Here is a 21,292-nt window from a genome sequence, read left to right on the forward strand (position 1 = left end):
TTTCCCTGGACATGCAACCCACTGGGAAGCTACAAAGTTAGTCATCTCCTTAATCATCTATCACTACAGTGGCCAGACTTCAGTTCAGAGACCCTGCCTAACAGCTTGGCAGTAGCGAGAGAGTATTTAGCAGCTGCCCATCCTGCCTTCCTGTTCCACTGGGCCTTCTGCACAGTTTTCCCTCCTGCTCAAGCAGGATGAAGAGGATGGGTGAAGAGATCAGAGGTAGCACCGATGTTCGTTCTCTGGCTTCCTTTGAACTCAACAGAGTCCGACTGAAACCAGCAGGCAGAGTCTCCAGGCTGACACCTGGAAACATGTCTTAATCACTGACCTTTCCAGATATTTGTCTGTTTGCTACTCCTGATACAAGTCCATAGCAAGGATGCACAGCTGTTGTTGACTTTATAAGGCTATCCATCCATCCTTATTACTGTTATTTGTCATCACAAGAAGGAAATAACTACATGTATTAGTCTATAATGGTAGCTAATTATCGCCTTCAAGCGATTTGCTAGTTAGCCAAAGGTCTGCAGTGACAGTTTAGTGATTCATTAACTCAGTTCTATTTCCTTCCCCTGCTTCTCTTCCCATTGTTAAGATCAAATTCTAATTTCATTGAAATTAGTTTCAATCTAATTTTGTTGAGTGGTGTTTGGACAAAAAACTTTCACAGGAAAATTAATTTCCTGTTTCTGGAGGATTTGCCAAAATATTTCCACCAAGAGATGGAGTCTGTAAAAATCACACTCCTGAATACTGCCTTCAGGGAGAAACTTTTTCAAGATTTCGTGTTAACTCTCTAATGCCTAAATCTGTTGACAGCCACTTCACATTGTATCTCATCCATCAACAGCTGTCTCCAGGATCTGAGGCAACATGCTTCTGAATATGAGTTGGTGGGGAAACTACAGCGGGAGAGGGCTAGTGACTTCATTGTCTTGCTTGCGGGTTTCCCAGAGACATCTGGTTGGTCAGATAGGCCTTTACGCTGATGCAGAAGCGTTGCTTTTAAGAACTGCATACTGTTGTTATTATTATTTGATTTATATCCTGCCCTTCCTCCCAGCAGGAGCCCAAAGTGGCAAACAGAAGCGCTAAAAACACATCAGAACATCATAAAAACAGACCTTAAAATACACCAAAACAAAACAACTTTAAAAACATTTTTTTTTAAAAAAAATCTTTTAAAACATCTTTTAAAAAGGGTTAAAAAACATGTTTTTAAAACATGAAAAAGCAATTCCAACACAGACCCAGACTGGGATAGGTCTCAATTTAAAAGGTTTGTTGAAAGAGAAAAGTCTTCAAAAGGTGCCCAAAATAACACAACTGACGCCTGCCTAATATTCAAAGGGAGGGAATTCCACAGGGTAGGTGCCCCCACACTAAAGGTCCGTTTCCTATGTTGTGCGGAACGGACCTCCTGATAAGATGGTATCTGTAGGAGGCCCTCACCTGCAGAGCGCAGTGATCGACTGCGTATGTAAGGGGTAAGATGGTCTTTCAGGTCTCCTGGTCCCAAGCTGTATAGGGCTTTGTAGACCAAACCTAGAACCTTGAACTTGGCCCGGTAGCAAATGGGCAGGCAGTGCAATTCTTTCAGCAGTGGGGTGACATGTTGACAATACCCTGCCCCAGTGAGCAGTCTCGCTGCTGCATTTTGCACCAGCTGCAGCTTCTGAAACAATCTCAAGGTCAGCCATGCATAGAGTGCATTACAGAAATCCAGCCTGGAGATTACCAGTGCGTGGACAACAGTGGCCAGGATATCCCGATCCAGAAATGACCGCAGCTGTCTTACCAGCTGAAGCTGGTAAAAGGCACTCCTAGCCACGGAGGTCACCTGGGCCTCTAGTGACAAAGATGGATCCAGGAGCACCCCCCAGACTATGGACCTCCTCTTTCAGAGGGAGTATGACCCCATCCAGAGCAGGCAACTAACCAATTATCCAAACTCGGGAACCACCAACCCACAGTGCCTCCTGCTTGTTAGGATTCAGGCTCAGTTTATTGGCCCTCATCCAGCCCACCACCAAGTCCAGGCAGTCGTCCAGGGCTTGCATGGCCTCTCTCGATTCAGATGTTACAGAGAAAACAGAGCTGGGTGTTGTCAGCATACTGCTGACACCTCGCCCCAACTCTCCTGATGCCCGCTCCCAAGGGCTTCATATAGATGTTAAACAGCATGGGGGACAAGATGGTATCTGACAGCACCCCACGGCACAACTGCCAGGGGGCTGAAAAACAGTCACCCAATGCTATTCTCTGAGAGCGACCCTAGAGATAGGATCAGAACCACTGTAAAACAGTGTCTCCAATACCCATCTCACCAAGTTGGCCCATAAGGGTACCATGTTCAATGGTATCAAAAGCCGCTGAGAGATCAAGTAAGAATAACAGGGTCACACTCCCCCTGTCCTTCTCCTAATAAAGTTCATCCATCAGGGCAACCAAGGCCAATTCAGTCCCATAACCAGGCCTGAACCCAAACTGGGATGGGTCAAGATAATCTGTTTCATCCAATAGCACTTGCAACTGCTGTGCCAGAACCCTCTCAATCACCTTCCCTAAAAAGGGGGTATTTGCAACCAGTCAGTAGTTGTCACAAACCAATGGATCCAGAGTGGGCTTTTTCAGGAGTCATTGGATCACCACCTCTTTCAAGGCGGCTGGAACCACTCCCTCCAGCAATGATACATTGATCACATCCTGGATCCACTCGGTCAAACCCCCTCACAGCAAGCTTTAATAAGCCAAGAAGGGCAAGGGTCGAGAGGACATGTTGCTGGCTGCATCATCGCAAGCACTTTGTGTACGTCATCAGGCTGCATCAACCGAAACCATTCCCAAGAAGTTGCAGCAGATGTTGCACTGGACACCTCATTGGAGACTACAGTAGATGTGGAGGGGGAATCAAGACTGCCACAGAGGCGAGCAACTTTACCCTCAAAGTGCCTTCCAAACAATTCAGTGGGTTTCCGAAGGGTCTAAAACTCCATTTCCTGGAGTTGATGTCAACAGATTCCTGACAATACGGAAAAGTTCCACTGGACGGCTACTTGAGGATGCGATGGAGGCAGAGGAGTGGGCCTTCTTTGCCACCCTCACCCCCACACAGCAGGCACGGTTATGATATTTTACTTGTGCCCAATCAGCCTCACAGCACGTCTTTCGCCACTTGCACTCTAGCTGTTGTCCAGCCTGTTTCATTGCCCTTAGCTCACTGGTGTACCAAGGTGCAAACTGGGCTCCACAGTGCCGGAGAGGGCGCTTGGGGGCAACCTTACCAAGAGCCTGACGCGCCTCGCTGTTCCACAGTGTGACAAGGGCTTCAACAGGGTCACCTACTCTATCTACTGGGAACTCCCCCAGGGCATTCAGGAATCCTGTTGATTCAATTAGGCTCCGGCGGCAGACCATCTTAATCTGTCCACCCCCGCTGCAGGGAACGATCGGAGCCATAACTCTAAACTTCACCAGGAAGTGATCTGACCATGACAATGGGGTGACATACACCACCACCCATCCCCAGACCACCCCTTCCTCCATCTGGAGCAAAAGCCAAGTTGAGGGCGTGTCATGCCCTATGTGTTGGGCCACTGACATCTTGCGACAGCCCCATGGTTGTCATGGAGGCCATGAAGTCCCGAGCCAAAACACTAGATGCAGCCTCTGCATGGACATTGAAATCACCCAGCACTATCGTTCTGGTCTCCTCCAACACCACAGCCGAGATGGCCTCCGCCAGCTCGGTCAGAGAAGCTGCCGGGCAGCAGGGTGAACGGTACACCAGCAGCAACCCTAGTTTACTGTCTCCTCGGCCCGACACCAGGTGCAGACCCGCACAGCCAGCTCCAAAACAGAGTGGTTTCCTGGTGACAGAGATGGAAGTTCTGTAGACCACAGCAACTCCTCCCCCCCATCCCTGCAGCCTGTGTTGGTGTTGCACTGAGTATCCAGGTGGGCAAAGCTGGGTCAGATCAACTCCTCCAAGCTCACCCACCCAGGTCCCAGTAATGCACACCTAATCAGCACCTTCATCCACAATCAAATTATGGATGAGAGTGGTCTTATTGTGTACCAATCTGGCATTAAACAACAACACACACAGGCCAGTGGGCACAGCAGTTGAGCAACGAGGAACCCATTCATGAGAGGAGTGGCAGCAAGGAACAAGGCACAGATAGCCTTGCTCTCATCTTCTATGGTAATTCACCACCTCCCCATGGCTATATTTCCCTCCACCCATGATCACTGAAGTTGAGGTGGCATCACCCATATTCCTCCGTACTAAGACTTCTCCTAAACACCTAATATGGACCCAAAACAAGCCCACCCACAAAACCTGCCACAGCCAATTATTCCAGTAGGCCTCTGCAAGAATTGGGAACAGTCATACCTATTCAAACTTTTTCACACAGGGTCCATCTCCTCCCCCTCCTGTCTCATACCCAGGGAGGGCCAGCTTTCTGCCAGTTACAGACTCTCACTCTGAAGGCATCTGGTGACTTTCTCCTATCATTCAGTTCACTGCACAGGCTCTCGCACTGTGCAGGAACTACACATGCACCACATGCCCTCCCCACCACTAATCTCCTCTAGATTGGTTTAACAGGAAACAAAAAGAAAAAGAAAAGGTAATAGAAGGGGGGCAGTGCCCTCGCCCTCGGGACTCCCCAAGGGGCAACCCCCTTTAGAGTTGCCCCCGTCATTGATGCCCCCGCCGGCGGCAGACCCGCTGCCCAAGGGCAGCTGGGCTTTTATGCCTCCTGCCCCAGCCAGCAGCTGATGCAAGAGGCTGCAAGATTAACGGCAGCCTCTCTCTGGAACCAGGGTCAGGCAGGGGGTCCCAGTCCTTGCAGCACTTACCAGGGACTTCATCTGTCTCAAGGGACAGCAAGCACCAGATGCTCAAGTACTCACTCCCAGGGCAGGTCTTCTTCAGTCCCCTAGTGCTGCAGATGTATACAGTGCACTTTTAATGAACTTTTGTAAATTGAGTGAAAATGTTTACCAGGTAGCTAAAATATCTAGTAGGTTAATCAGGGGGTTAAGTGATATATTCTGCCATAGCGACATTCAAAAAGGCAGGGAAACTTTGGCTGCATATACACCGTGCATTTAAAGCACATGACTTCCCCCAAAGAATCCTGGGAACTGTTTAAGGGTGCCAGGAATTGTAGCTGGTGGTGGGGCAGAATGATGACAGGTCCCAGGATTCTTTAGGGGGAAGCTATGTGCTTTAAATGTATGGTGTATATGCAGCCAAAGTTTCCCTGCCTTTTTGAATGTTGCTATGGCAGAATATATCACTTAACCCCCTGATAGCTATATAACCCCACTGTGACAGAAGTATAGTCATCTTGCATACCTCAAATTCCCCTTTTAATCCTGTTTTGTGTTCCTAGCACACCCAGGTTTGTAGCCAATGAGTTCTCCCTCTCTCTGTCCTCTTTTTATTCCATATTGAAATGGGAATGGACTGCCTTCATGTCGATCCCGACTTATGGTGACCCTATGAATAGAGATTTCATGGTAAGCAGTATTCAGAGGGAGTTTACCATTGCCTCCTTCTGTGGCAAGTCCTCCCCAGCTGGCTAGGGCCTGCTCAGCTTGCCACAGCTGCACAAGCCAGCCCCTTCCTTGTCCGCAACTACCAGCTGGGGGGCAACTGGGCTCCTTGGGACTATGCAACTTGCCCACAGTTGCACAGGTGGCAGGGCATGTAACCCCTGAGCCACTCAGTGTGGGGGTGATCTTTAGCTGGCCCTTGACACCCAGGAGACACGAGCGGGGATTTGAACTCGCAGACTCTGGACTCCCAGCCAGGCTTTCCTCCCCACTGTGCTATACCCCCGTTAACTTTCTCTTGACCTTTCATGAGCTGGCAAAGCAACTCTTAGAAGGCTTGGAAACTGGTCTTAAAATAATTATATTTATTTATGAAGTTTGTAAGAGGGCCTTTAAGGCATCTTGCAGACAACAATCTTGCATATAATATAACCCAACATAAAAACTGACGCACATGCAAAGTTTCTAACAGAACTAAAACAATTAATAAATTTTTGAAACCACTCCTTAGAATCTCTGAACTGGTTTCCACATAATGTCTCAGAAGTGGTATTAACTGAGAAATTCAGCACACAGTTACAGTTGGCGCAAGAGCAAACAACTTGGGAGGGGGATGACGTATTAGATAGTTTCTAACAGTTGTTGGCATTACCAGAACCTATTATTAGGGCAGGCAGGGGAAGTCTTGTTATGTTTATGGTGCTTATACAGGGCTTACGCCTACCACAGCAGATTCCCCTAAGGAAAAATCAAAGTATTCACATGTAAGTTCTGGTTTCCTTTCATGGTGCAATATTGTCTGGAGTAATCAGAAGAATTTGGTGATGTGAGTGAGTTGACAGGGTTCATTTCAGGGAATGCACCTGTAGCAACCCCTGAAATATCATTTGTTTAACAAAAACGGGGAGTTCCCAGCCGATCTGTTGTCAGGTATTTTGTAAAAATAACTAGGAACAGGTTTCAAAATGTAATATGGAGAGTGACTAATGTTGATGACTAATGGCAAGATTGGAACTGAGTGGACTGTAGCAAGTATTGATAAGACTGAGAGATCCGGATTTGCTCAAGATCTGCAGGCACCCATGCTGGAGGACTAAAAAAAGAAAAACCCACCCAACCCAAGTTGTTTGTTCTGCCTCCCTATGTTAGTTTATTTCAGTTGTTTTACTTTATACTCAGATGGAACCATAGTCTGCAATCTATACACACTTAACCTGGGACTTAGTACCACTGAATTCATTTGGGTTTGTTTATTAAATTTATATCCTGCCCTTCCTCTCAGTGGGGGCCCAGGGTGGCAAACAAAAACACTAAAAACACTATAAAACATCATAAAAACAGACATTAAAACATATTCAAAAACATCACTAAAAACATATTAAAACAAAACATATTTAAAATAAAAGCTTTAAAACCATCTTAAAGCAATTCCAACACAGATGCAGACTGGGATAAGGTCTCTATGTAAACGGCTTGTTGAAAGAGGAAGGTCTTCAGTTTCTGAGTAGACTTTCATAGTAGGCTTTCTGTTTTCTGAGTAGACTTGCATAGGATTGCACAGTTACCCAAGTTGTTTGTTTAATTAGACCTAATTTGTGTCTTATTCATTCTTGCATATTAGTGAACTTTCCTTTTCTTCAAAATCACACCTTCACCTAAATTAATGATATTTCTGTTTCAGGTAATGGACCAGGTAACCAAAAAGAGCAGCTGGTTTTCTCTCTCCTAGATGTGCAGTGTAGTTTGATCACGATGTTAACTATTAGGCCAGCAGTAGTGTTGAACACTGGTGGTACTATTTTGTTAATTAAACTGGAGAATTATGGCAAAAGATGTGGCTGATTATTTCAGACTTGTCTATGAAGTTCCCTCATTGACCTTGCTGTCTCTGTGGCCTGCAGTACACCAAAATGTGGTCTTGTCTTTCCACAGCTACAATCCTTCCTGTCTCTGTGCCGTGTGTGAGCTTCCTTTTTCTCTGCATTAATTTTGGATAGAGTGGGTAGAAAAAATTGCTGTTTCCTGGTTGCCCACTGAGAGGTAGCTGCTATTTACTGTGAGAGATTTGGAGGGATTGGGCATATCGTAGTTTGCCAGTTTGGTTTCTACAAACTCTAGAAGCAACTGATTAAAACAGCACACAAGAGGGAAGGAGGGAGTAAGCACAGGACTAACTCAACCCGAACTAAATCAGTGGCATTGCTCAGAGTAGTTTTTCAGCTATCTATCCAGTTCTGAAAAGGATTTGACAGGCCTGATTGGCACCTCCATCCTAAATATTGCAGAAATTAGTTCTTTTGCTAAGTACTTCTTTTTCAGACACAGTAATTCTTATGTGTAGGCCTAAAGAGAATGATTTAAGATACTGCAGGTGTTAAACAATAAAATTCCTAGGGTATGTTAGCAACAGTTTTAGAGGCAAGGCTAATGTTTATTCAGTATTTTTTTAAAAATCAATTTTGTACTCATGTATCCCAATATTGGGCTAAGAAAAGTGGAGTTCTGCAACTTGTATGCAAACTTGCATGCCAGAATTTTTCATAAATCTTTTCTTGCTATAGATAAGTGAGTGGCAAAGAAATAGGCAGGCCACAGAAGTATTGGCTTCTGAATCTTCATTAGCTATTGCCCATACACTTTCAAGCCTATCATTGCTGACATAAGGACTACAAACTTAATTTTCTTTTTTTAAAGAAACCTGAGTGTATTGGGATGCTGAATTCATTGCCTATTACCAATTTATTTTCTTTCATGGGATTTACATCATGTGGTTGGAAGAAACAAAACTAGCAGAATATAAGACTGTTCAGTATCATTTGTTGCTTTTCTTTAAACTCCCAATCCCCCATATATTTTTTAGGAACTTGAAGAATTTCAGACATATGTGAATCGGTGTCCCCCTTTCGATATTGTGATTGATGGTCTCAATGTTGCCAGAGTTTCCAGCAAATGCAATCCATCTCAAACTGTAAGTACTGCTCTAATAATTTTGTGTGTATGTTTTAATGGCTTGGGCTGCAATCCAGTACACACTTACCTGGGAGTAAGTCCCGTTGAACCCAATGGAGCTTACTTCTGAGTAGACATACATTGGATTGCAGCCTAAGTCTGTATTTTATTGCTTCAAACCATGACTTAATATCCTGGTTTGTTTGACACTATTGATTATGGTTTCTCATTTTGTCTGAACTGAGAAACTTTGGTTAACTGAAGACTTTCTGGGTTTTTTGCTTCCTCACATGAAAGGAGATGCAAGGCAGCTGCATACACTGCCATAAGGCTCATTCATATCTCAGTTTATTAATCTGAGATATGATCATCTGAACATGGCTAACATGTTAGAATCCCTAAGCAGATTACTAAAACCATTCCTGCCAGAGGGCCTCAATTCTAAGTAAGAAGTTCAGTGCAAAGTTAAAGGAGTACAGGGATGAGGGCATGCATTAGAAGAATTAATTGATAGCAGACAATGAGGAGAAAAAGGTGTTTCTGGGTAGGCACAAATCACTTGAGCACTGTGCTGACCATGGTTACTCCAGACAGGCATCCCCACACACATAATTCAGGTTTAGTATGAAATCTGCTATGGGAAGCAGCCACAGGAAGCAGTTCAAGGACTCTTGCAGACATCACCTTGGTTAGTGATGAACTATAAATCTGGAAGCAAAACAAGAAGCACTTGATGATGAGGTACCTTTTTTTATCAAGGCTTCTTGGGTCCTTGTTGCCACTTTTTGCATAGTGAATGCTGTTCCAAAGGCCTCATTCTGATCCTTCTAGTGTCTTTGAGCTACAGCAGCCATAGCCATGGAAATTGTTGTTCTGTTTGTGGATGTCTGACGTGGTAGTCCCTTGCAAAAACTGTATGATTTCTGTAGAAAGTTGGTATCTGGCAGAGTATTTTAAGTGAGGTTGTGGCCGTGCAAAAAAACTCTTTCTTTAGAAAAAAGAACTGTTTTGGGGGAAATTTTAAACAAAATGGAAAAAAGGGATATTGGATTACTTACAACTAAGGGAAGACGGCTGTGATATTCCTGCGTCTCTGTGATTACCACCTCCTGATTCCCAAACACCTGGGTCAGGAAATCTCCAGGAAGTCCACCTCAGCCTGCGTCAGATGTGCCCTCTGAACCACAGCTTCGGCCCCACCACCTTTCCCCAAAAGGTGACCACTGGTGTAATCTATCTGTAAAATTGGTATAGGGTTAGGTACAGAATAGGACCTTAGTATGGTAGTACACTTGACCAAGCTGACATGTGGGGTTCTGAGTCAAACAAATAAACTTTATTATATAAAAGATGTTAAATGTGATAGTACATGAATTATTATTAGTATTATTATATTATATTTATTAGTCGCCCATCTGGCTGGTTGACCAGTCACTCTGGGCGACGTACAAGATAAAATACATTGAACATTAAAAATTAAAATTTAAGAACCCAACAGTAAGGTGTAATTGTCCCTATTCTACCTACCTCCCTATCCTACCCAGCTAATCCCAATGAAATCCTCCCCCAAACCCACAGCCCTTCTTACTCAATATTCTCTTCTTGATCCCTAATCCTATCTAACTCTAGCTGTCAAATCCCAATGGTTTTTCTTTTTAAAACTCCCCTCAGAATTCTCACTCACACACACACACCCCGTCAGTCATACCTCATCTGCACCTACTAACACTTTCTAACCTGAACACACAGTTTTAAACTTATAAATAATTCTGATTTCGTTACAACGGCCCAAGCTGTAAGAGCAGCATGGTAGAAGGCAAGAAAGAAATGAAGAGAGTAGGCAGCGTAGCAGGTGATGCTTTGAGAATAAGATAGAAGCAAAATTAACTAGATATAGTCAAGACAGAGAGAGATGTTGTACTTGTTATTAGAAACATGGGAAAATGGCAACCCATGTTGAGGTCTTGGTATTGCCTTCACTGGTCATTTGTCTTATGCTGTCTTCTCATGTCTGCCTCTCTGTTACTAATATGCTACTGACTGGAGGGAGCCGGGATCTACTTGTAATAAGTTGAACAAGATTTGCAGGAGATGGGGTGGGAACTCAGTGCAGTTTCTGATAACTTGTAGCTCTACCCTGTGCAAAGGCAAGAAGCTCAGCTTCAGTTTGATGAGTGATGGTGAGCCAATATAGAAGCTTAAGAGTATGTGAATGCAAATCCAAGACATGTGCCACTTTGTGTAGAATGGATTGTGTGACTGGTTGCATACATCCTTATATGCAAAATGATAATGACCTCCACCTACCTTTGTTTCATTTTTGGCAGTTAGATTGTTGGGGATCAGGACTATCTGAATGCATAATGTGAGAGCCTGATCACATGGCATGTTTTACATGCAGAGATTCACTAGTGGGTGTACCTCCCCCTCCTCCCGTATAGTCAACCTTTGGGGTTGAACTAGCTACTAGGGGTAGACCATAATTTGAGATCTTTTGAGATTCATGTTTAATTAAATATGGAAATGAATAGTAATAGAAATAGGAGTATTGCTTGGTTTTGAATGTATATTTGTATGTTGTTTCTTATACTGGTTTGGTTAGAGATTTCTGTTGAAATATAAATTAAATATATAAATAAATAAATTAAATTAAATTTTATTTGTTAGTCGCCTATCTGTCCGAGTTATTGGACACTCTAGGCGACTTACAGCAACATATAAAAATACAATAAACAGTCAAAACATAATTAACAATTAAACTAACATCAAAAAACATCCAATAATATATCAAAAAGCTAAACCACCCCAAAATTCCGATAGGCCTGCCTGAATAGCCAGGTCTTAAGAGCTCGGCGAAAACCCACCAGGGAGGAGGCATGTCGGAGATCATAAGGGAGAGAGTTCCAGAGGGTGGGGGCCACAACCGAGAACGCCCTCTCCCTGGTCTGCACCAGTCTAGCTGTTTTGACCGGTGGGACTGAGAGGAGGTCCTGTGTGGCTGATCTTGTAAGGCGGCCTGTTTGGTGATACTGGAGGCGGTCCTTCAGATAAACTGGGCCGAAACCATATAGGGTTTTAAAGGTCAACACCAACACCTTGAATTGGGCCTGGTAAACAGCTGGTAACCAGTGTAGATCTATTAACACCGGGGTGATGTGATCCCGGCGGCGGCTATGCTTAATAAATAAATAAATAATTGTGGAAATAATTATAATTTTAGCAGGGGTATGTAAATGAAGAGCAATGAAGTCCAGCAAAGAGGAAGCTATGTACTGTTCTGCTTAGAAAAGAATATCCCTGGCATTTTCTATAGAAGCTGCAAAATCATAATGGTGGTTTAGCACAACAGTCCTGATAATTATCCAGATATTGTAGTAAAAAAGTATTAGACGTCTAGAAATGTCAAGCAAATGCAAGTAAAACTGTTATGATTATTTTGTTATATTTATCTCCTCCACCTATCTCAAGATTATGTACAAAATAAACAATTAAAACAACACAGAAAATAACAATAGATAAAGAAGTTGAGGAGTGGAATAATTACATAATTGGAAGGAGGGGTTAAATATGTTTTGACGAACAAAACGAACAACTTTTATCAGACCCTGAATGGTATTTCTAGTTCAGAATGTTATGTGGTAAAACAGAAAGCGTACATGCTGTTCTGTTAGAAGTGCCAAAGGTAAAGGAAGTATTTTGTTATCCAGGAGTCATCTCTCTTAACCAGGGACTATGTGTGTTTTTGTTTTGTTAAACACATTCTGAGAACTCTAAAAGGTCAGTGCAAAACTTAAGCTACCGGGGCAGAGGCAGTCTGGGTTTGTGGTCAACCATACCTGATTATGAACCTGGAGGGCATGTTCTGTAGCTTGGGGTCCCTGAGTTCAGAGGCTTGAGCTAGACCAACTGGAAGCTGGGGGTGGAACACTGAAGGGGGCTGCTCCGCCAACCAAGGCAAAGGCAGGTGATCCGGCTGATCCAGAGCCCCTATGCTGTCTGCCAGTAGCCTGGGGGGGAGGGAGGGATAATGTTGTACATCCACCCTCCCCTGCACCTGATGAACAACTCTGTGATCTGAGCACACAATATTCGCAGTAAGACTCTGACCTTGGGGTTCCATGTTCAAGCCCCACATTCCCTGACAAGCTACTGCACAGACAGCTGTGGTCTAATTAGTTTGTCTTCAACACCAATTTCCAATAGATTGTGGTATAGCTCCTGCTGCCATTTTTTTTTTAAGTGAGAGAGAGGCTGCCACTGGGCTAGTGATGGAAAGAGGAGCTTCTAGATAAGCTGACTGCAAGGCAGCATTGATCAGCTTCACAGTCTGCCTGTCCTTTGAGGTTTTGCCTTCCTCTTATTACTTGGAGCAATCCAAGAGCTATTCCCAGCAGTAAGACTCTGTTCTGTAGGGGCTTTCCATTCCAGCCCTGCTTCTGTTGTTGTAGGGATGCGGTGGCAAATGCCAAGGACCCTGCCTCTCTAATTGACCTGATCTCAGCTTAAAATTGTTCCGGGGGGGTGTACGTGGGTTCAGTAAGAGGAAAGAGAATTAGGTTTTGATCAAACAGCGTGCATATAACGCAGCATAAAATCACTAGTTGCGGACAGCAAAAACAGATTAAAAGACCTGGGAAAATAAAACAGTCTTCCTCTGGTGCCAAAATAGGCACCAGACAAACCTCTCTGGGGACGGCAACTCACAGCAGGGGCACCACTGAACAACCCCCCCCCCCAAGCTATCTGTCACACTTCACTTGAGATGTGGCTTCTGAACATGGTCAGAGACACAAACTCCTATGTTGTCACTTCACAAGTTTCAGAGCTAGGCTTGGAGGCATTTAAAACTGGTTCTAAAGCAGAGATGGGACTTGAAGTAATCCCTGTGGAAGCAGGGTGCTAAGCAATCGGAACAAAAATCTAGCACAGGAGTGTGTGGACGATTGCAGACATTGGGCAATTTATTAAAGGTAAAATTTACCTTTAAAAACACATGGTGTTTTTGTTAAAAAGTGCAGGATTGTGGCAGGAAGTCCATTTGTGCTAAGAGATGGGTATGATGCTAAATCTCGTGCGTGTGAATAAATGGTATCATGACATAGAAAGCATGCGTTTGTTTAATGAGTGGTGCACAGCTGTAGCAAAAGGGAATATTATGAAGTGGTACTGAGAAGGGATAAAGCTATGATAGATGGGAACTGTGTCTATTTGGAAGGGAAATTCTTAACACCGTGTCTGGGGCTGGTGTAAGGTTGTGCCATCAAGGCTATGCAATACAGCATAAGTATGCTCCTCCTCCTCTGTGCAGCTTGTGTCCCTGCCATGGTTCCACCCCATTTTTGGCCATTCCACTGGCATATTCTTAGCTGATGAACTGTATTGGGGGAGTTCCACCAGCATATCTGTCATGGCAGTTGTGTCCTAAATTGCCTAATGTCTACAATTGCCATGCAGCATTGGAGGTTTGAGGAAATTTGCCTTGCAATGTAAAAGTGGGCAGAAAAAAAATCAGAAGCAAAAGATAAGAAAAAATGGAGGAAATATTCAGATTGATTGCACTCTCATTCCTATTGTATTTTGAAATTCAGGAAAAGGAGACGAGTGATTTAAAGGTCTCCTCAGGCAATTCAAATCTTTCTGCAACAAGCATGTAGGCGGTAAATAATGGTAGATCATCATGCAAGTTTTGAGTCATGTTTCTGAACAACTTTTCTTTTGGTAAGCACTGACATTATTTGTGGATGCAGAATTTTACCTTTAATAAATGGAGACTGAAAGTGTGACAAACAAATCTCAAAGACTGGTGATTTCAAGGATCAGCCACTTCTAAAATAAATAAAGCCAGAGGGGCTTACTAATTTCCATTCTTTACTCAACTGAGTAGTTGAAAGACACCAAAGGATTCATCTTGCTGTCAAAGGTTATGGGTCCAGTTATAAATGGATGTGCAGTCCCAGTCTGGGCCCAGTTTAGAAACAAGTAGGAACTGCACGTTTAGCAACATGGGCTTTGCCCACTGACTCATGCCCAAGGGGCCAGGACTCAGAAAAAGAGCTCTCAACCCCAGCACTCAGTGAAAGTCAGCAGAACATGAGTCTGAACTTGAGCTGCTGGGATTCCGTGGACCACTAGTGGTCTGTGAGCTTCATTCAGGTGGTCTGCAGCATGTCTGCATTAAAAATTCATATTGATTTTTAATTGTATTTTTCTCCTTTTCTCCTTTCTTACATTGTATTTTATTGTATAAGTGTGCATTTCACAAAATTCAAATTTGTAATACAATAAATATATACAACATAAGAAATAAAAGAAGCAATAAAAACAATTAAAAATCATACAGATCTAGCATACAGATCTACTACAACAGGCAGAAAAATCATTGTGGTCTGCCAAGACCCTCAGCAATTTTCAAGTGGTCCACAGGGGGAAAAGTTTGGGAACTACTGATCTCTACATAAATAGCCAAATTATGTAGAATCCTAGAATGACTGTGGATTATACCACTTTAGATTGCGTGTGGTGGAATATCATTTTTAAATGCTTCCCCACACAAGCTAAGCTTCTAGTTACAGGAAATGTTTATGAGGGTGAGGGTTTCTACCCCAGGCTTTTCCTTACTATGCTACTTTTCTGCTAGCTGGGACGGGTTTTGTTAGTTCTTAGGTAGAGGGGCTTTCAAAAAATGTGAAATGGAACAGTCCATTGTGCAGCCCCACCCCCTTCTGCTGCTGCTTGGCTTGCAGTCAGGAGAAAGTGGGTGAAATGCACAGTAAGCTTAGGTCAAACTTCTTTTGTCGTTGACATGAGGCTCAAACCTAGACGTAATAGTAGCTGGTGTGGATCTGTCCAAATCAAGCATAAAGCAAGCAGGGGGAGTGGGGGCTAATTTTCAAGCCATAACAGGAAAACAAGTGAGGGCTCCCAGAGTCTGTTGCCTGACCTTTTTCCTGTAGTTAGGCTCCAATACTGGAAGTGAGCCCAGCAGGGGGGGAGAATGCATGCATCAGGGTTGGTTTGTTTTTAAAAAAAGATGCAGCCTTCTGCTTGCGTCTTGGCTTCTTTGGGAAAAATCAGTGCAAGTTAAAAGCAGGGTGTCTTTGCTGTTGGAGGGCAGTTCTGGAGGCCTTGTTGGAAGTCTGCAGATTGAGCCACAGAGCAGTCAGTGTCCTGCCCCTAGTGCACCGTCTCATTTGAAGACTGCAAACATTATTTAGAGGGAAGGACTGTAGCTCAGTGGCAGAGCATCTGCTCTGCATGCAGAAGGTCCCAAATTAAGTCCCCATCATTTCCAGGTAAGGCTAGGAAAGAACTCACCCTGAAATCCTAAAGAGCCTCTGCCAGTCAGTGTAGACAATACTGATTAGATAGTTCAATGTCATGACTTAGGATAAGGCAGCTTCTTATGTTTTGTAACTTTTTGCCATGCTGTAGAAAGCCTTTAACGTTTGCCATAGAACAGACTTGCCTCAGTTGCTCAATATTTAGTGGTGGTTGCTAGAGCAACCAAAATGGGTTTCAACTTGTATTTCATGCAGCACGTTTCTTCCTGGTTTGATCAGGGAAACCTAGAAAAAAATTAGTCATACTGCATCAGATTGTCTGCCTTCTCCTTCTCCTCAGATGAAGGGCTTCTTTTCTTTCTCCACATCTCTCAGCTTTAATTCTTTTTGGAATTATTTTTCACCACTGTGTTGCCTCTTAACAGGGCAGCCTTTTGTCTGCTAACAATAAACCTGACATGAAATTATCTCTAGAATCTCTTAAGACAGAAACTAGTTACGTAAATGCAGATCAGGTGTGTTCTTGACAATATTGAGGAAGGGGATTGTGGAAGGTGATGTGTAGGGACAGTAATAAGATCTAAGAGGAAGTGCCCTTTGGTTTCGTTTGTTTACCTAACGTGGTTCACTTCTCATTGTTCTTTTTCTATGGAGGAAATAGTTATGTTGAAATGTGAGACTTAATATCGGAGATCTGAGCTGGCCCTAACCTCTTTTGAAGACTGTAGAACAGCCTTCGCCTACCTGGTGTCCTCCAGATCCTTTAGACTACAACGCCCATCTGCTGCTGGCTAGCGCTGATGGGAGTTGTAGTCCAAACCATCTGGAAGGCACCAGGTCGGCAAAGACTGCTATAGAAGACCAGAGGCCTTCAGTTCTTTGTACAGAAGGTCTACAGGTCCTCAGGTCCACAAAGAATATGACCTAACCATTTGTGACCCCTTGGGGAAAATTCCAAATACCCATTGTTTGCAGCCTTGAATAAGACACGCATGTCTGTTTTCTGTCAAATACCTGGGTAGGGTATCTTGTGGGGCTTCCACCTTTGAAGATAGTGTACTTTGTTAGACACTCTGTCGTTTTGTCTGAAAAAGTACTAGCTTAAGTGCTTAACTAGCAGTGTAGCTACTTGCAGTGTAATGCTTTCATTTGAATATATTGGCATAAAAGCAAGCATTCAGAATAGGAAATTCCTTTTTGGTGGGAAAGTTGTATTTACATTTCTCTTCTGCATCAGCAGTTTTTCCTGTGTCACTGAAAGCGTCACTTTAATATCTCTGAACTGTGTAAATGCTCAGGGAATTGCCTTGGTGAGTCATTGTTGAATAGATGGTTCCTATAGTAACCTCTATTATATTGGTATGTGTGTGTTTAAGCAGAGAGTCCAAGGAACACCACCAGGTATCGGCTTGAGAAATATGTTGAATTTGATGGATATTGCATGTTCATTTGTTGATGATGATTCTTGGTGTGTTAAATTCTTCCTTCAGTATTTTTATCTAAGCCACTGCCCATGCATTAAACACATTGAATGCATACATTTTTTACATTTTACCAGTTTCATATTTATACTGAGAATCTCTTTTTAAATGTCTACATGCAAGGCTATTTATTCTTAAATTATTTTGTTGCCATCCATGTGCAATTTTTCAGCCCGAGGGTCATACTAATTCATGGACAACAACCTTTTGGTGGGGCAGAGCTTGGAAAAGTTACTTTTTTGAACGACAGCTCCCATCAACCCCAGCCAGCATGGCCATTGGATAGGGCTGATGGGAGTTGTAGTTCAAAAAAGTAACTTTTCCAAGCTCTAGACATGCCTGTGGTCGGCAGAGTCAGAAGAAAAACTGGGCAGAGCAGTGGATGCAACCTTTGCCTTTTGAATAGCAGGCTACATTGCAGCCACACGTCTGAGGTTTCTACATATATCTCTGCCCCCCATCTCTCTGTCCCTCCATCCAAGCAAGCAAGAGGCATTATTACAGGTCAAAGACTCTTTCTAGCTAGGCCAAAGCACTCAAGGAGGATGTAGAATAGGGCTGGTGAGGGCGTGTGTGCTGGGAAGAGTTGGAAGGGCCAGATAGAAAGGCCTGGAGGGCCACATTTGGCCCCCGGGCCTGAAGTTCCCCACCCCTGATGTACATGGTGTTTTACCAACAATGAGAGGACAGATCCCTACCCCAAATTTAGAAATCGAGACAGAGGTGGGAGAGGCAAGGGCAAAAGGGGAAGAACATGCAATTACTGCAGTTACCTTGTAACTTAATCTAAGTACAGTATGTGTATGACTAGACTTTCCAGCAAAGACTGAGTTTCAAGCATGGATTTGAAAGCACCATGAAGGCATTCTTGCAGGCAGTTCCATTTATAAGGAACGGTATTGGTTGGAAGGACTAAAGGTCTGGGGTAGAGAGGTAGATGTGGGTATTATCAATATATAAGAGGTACTGAAAGCCAAAGGATCTGATGAGGTTATCCAGGAACAGTGTGTAGAGAGAACAGCAGAGCCCTGTACACCAAGAGCTTCCACATGTGAAAACATTGGGGGGGGATTATATGGGGAAGAAGAGAATCGGGCTGAGGACAGGAAACTTACTTTTAAAAAATGCAGAAATTAGCATGTTCACAATTTGTAGCAGACTAAGTTCTAATAGTTAGGTAGTTATTTGGCCCAGGAAGATGCCTGTTTAAATGGGGGGGGGGGCAGGGAGAGAACCACATAGGCAGTGTAGGACAAATGGGAGCGGGAGCACAAACTGACAGAACACCCTCAGGGATTTAGGGATGTGTACTCAATGTGGCAATGAGCCAGGTTGGGAACAGTGTGGGACTTTGGCCCTTTTGGCTACCATTTGAGCTGTTGTGATGGGCAACTTGCTAAGGGAAGCTAGGTACCAAAGTTTTAGTACAAGACCACATCCCAGATTTGGGCAGAGCCACAGGCAAAAGTGGGGAGGGTGTCTGATGTGACTCTTATCGTTGTATAGTAGGCTACATTCCAGCCTTCTCTAAACACAAACACCCCCACTCTCTGTCTCTCCAAGGCAAGGAAGAGGCTTCATCACCATTCCAAGGACACCTTCTAATAATACAAAAGCACTGAAGGAGGGTGTGGAGTGCAGCCTGGGGAAAGTCACAAAACCCATAGGTTCCTCATCTCTGTTTTAGTGGAGTTAGTAGGACAGGTTTTAGAAATGTTAGCGAGAGGACTGACAAACCTGGAGCAGTAGCATGAGCCAAAAAGAAAGAATAAAAGATGATGCCCAAATTCTGAACTTGCTGAGGATACTGAAAAGTCATATTGCCAACTGAAAGATAAAGAGAATGCAAAAGTGAAAGGTTGGGCTGGGGGGCTACTAATCCTGTCTTTTGTGTATTAAGTTTGAGATAATGGATCGACCAGCTGTGAGACTATTGGAAATATTCAAAGTCCATGTCTCTCCAGAATCTCTTTCCAGGAGCTTGACATAGCAGGTCCACTAGTTTCTTCCAGTCCTTCTGTCGTTAAGGATGTGAGCTCATAATCAGTAAAGAGGCATTTTGATCTGTGAAAGACAAAGAAAGAGCTTACTGAAATCCTAAATAGATGCATCAAATGGAATTGGCTCAAATACTATGTGAAGGCTATAGCTTTGCAAGGCTAATGAGCTCACCAGTTTTGCAACCCAAAGTGGATTGTGGCATGGGGTCTGCTGCTGTACAAAGAGAAAAAGTCAACATTCTCATTTCACAGGTGCTGCCCCTTGGGAACACCTAAATTGGCTCTTCAGATCTCTTCCAGATGTTGAGCTTTGCACGGGAATTCTAGGTATAAATATCCATGCCCCTTAGCTGGTTGTTTAAAGTGCATCTGCGTGCACAAAGGAACAAGTTTGCATTTTCTTTTTTTCCTTTTTTTTCTTTGTGTTCATAACAGCTGGTTACATAAGAAACTTTCTCCTAAAACAGTAGTGCGTACTTGGTAGACTGTTCTGGAAATTAAGGGTGGCATTCAAAGTAGCACTAAGTCTCTTATTCTGTCAGCACAATTATATTCCTTTGCGCAACATAACATTCTGCCGTTCTCCTCTCCTCTAGTGCCCCCTGAATTAGGATTATTGCCTAAGACAGAGGTGGCTAACCTTTTTTTTGGCCCAAGGGCCACATTTACCCTTCCAGGGACCACATGCTCACAGTAGGTATGGCCACCCTCCATTCTCTCTCACACACATGCACGCACACAGGCATGCAGCTGATCTGTGCAGGTCTTGAGGAGGAGGATTAGTGCCCCTTCTTTGCTCATTAAATGATTGATCTGATGACTGGGGTGGGGGCATTTTGCATCCTTGTCAGGCACTGACTTCCACCTACTTTTTCCCCTTCTTGCTGCTGCTGCTAAAATCAGTGGTGTCTTAAGGCTCCATATTGCTGGGTGGGGAAGGGGTTGATGGTAGCCATTTGCTGGCCTAAGGTATTGAAGTGGAATTTTCCACTCTCAGGGGTCATTGGTATTAGTATGTAAATAAGGTTGAAGGCGACTGATGTTGCGACAGGATGGGGCGGACAAAAGATGAGTATGTGCGTTCATAGTTCCTCTTAATGGAGAATTACCTGACAAATCACAGAACCAGGTGGGAGCGGGAAACAGGTAAAGCCCCTTATTGGGTACCTTGGGACACATGACTGTACATTGTAAAAACCTATAAAAGACCCTCTGTTTGAGGAAGAAGGCAGACTTCCGCCATAGCACATGCTCGCAGGGACTCCTTGCAATTGTAAGTATAATAAACAGCTGTAAGCTTCAACCTGCCTCAGTGTCGTTTCCTGGAAAAGGACTCCATTAAGGAAAAAGTCCACAACAGTATCAAACTCATTAAGATTTATAAGGAGTTGCCTTGACAGAGGTCGTCAGGATGAGTTACTCTGCATTGTATGCCCTGTCACACATTTAGTGTGATTGTAAATTTACCCTTAGACATGATCCAGTGCTCTGTTCTTCAGACTTTCTACCTTGGGGAACATTGTTCTATATTGGTTTGTCCACAGAAGTGCTGCAGAGGATTCTGACACATTATCCAGGCCTACTAAGCCTCACCATGAACATGTGTAAACTAGAATCAGGGTCTTCATCACCTCACATACTCTGCTCTACCTGTAGAAGAAGTTGATACTGGTGTGCAAATTTCCCTCAGGTTCTTCTTAAGGACCCTTCAGAAGGCCCCTTTTTCAGACTGTCACATTAGCTTCCACCTGTGCCAACGGCAGTAGTCCCTGGACCATAACAGCTGCCATGAACAGCATGCAGAGCCTGAAATCTTTGTTCTTGTAATCTTTCTTATAAACATAGAGCGTGTTTCAAGACTTGGCACTTCATTGTGCAGGAGGCATGGCTACTGATAAAACTAAGCCCATCTAATACATTGAAGAAATATATATAGCTACATCAGGGTTGGTTTGTTTTTAAAAAAAGATAGCTGCATCAGATTGCTGATTTCAGTCTTGTGATTGAC

General features: G+C 43.7%; 1 protein-coding gene across 6 annotated transcripts in view; it reads left to right on the forward strand.

Moving 5' to 3' along the window:
• The window catches only part of PRORP (protein only RNase P catalytic subunit), a 96,541-nt gene that overhangs the window by 21,105 nt on the left and 54,144 nt on the right, over positions 1–21,292 (forward strand). For all 6 annotated transcript variants that reach the window (XR_009760715.1, XM_061611641.1, XM_061611643.1 and 3 more), the window contains one exon: positions 8,435–8,542. Coding sequence is in view for 5 of the 6 variants with exons in the window: in XM_061611641.1 (XP_061467625.1) it covers positions 8,435–8,542 (108 nt within the window). In the remaining variant the exon portion in view is untranslated. The remainder of the gene's footprint in view (positions 1–8,434; positions 8,543–21,292) is intronic.

This window comes from Rhineura floridana, chromosome 2, assembly GCF_030035675.1.
Source record: "Rhineura floridana isolate rRhiFlo1 chromosome 2, rRhiFlo1.hap2, whole genome shotgun sequence".
NCBI lineage: Eukaryota > Metazoa > Chordata > Lepidosauria > Squamata > Rhineuridae > Rhineura > Rhineura floridana.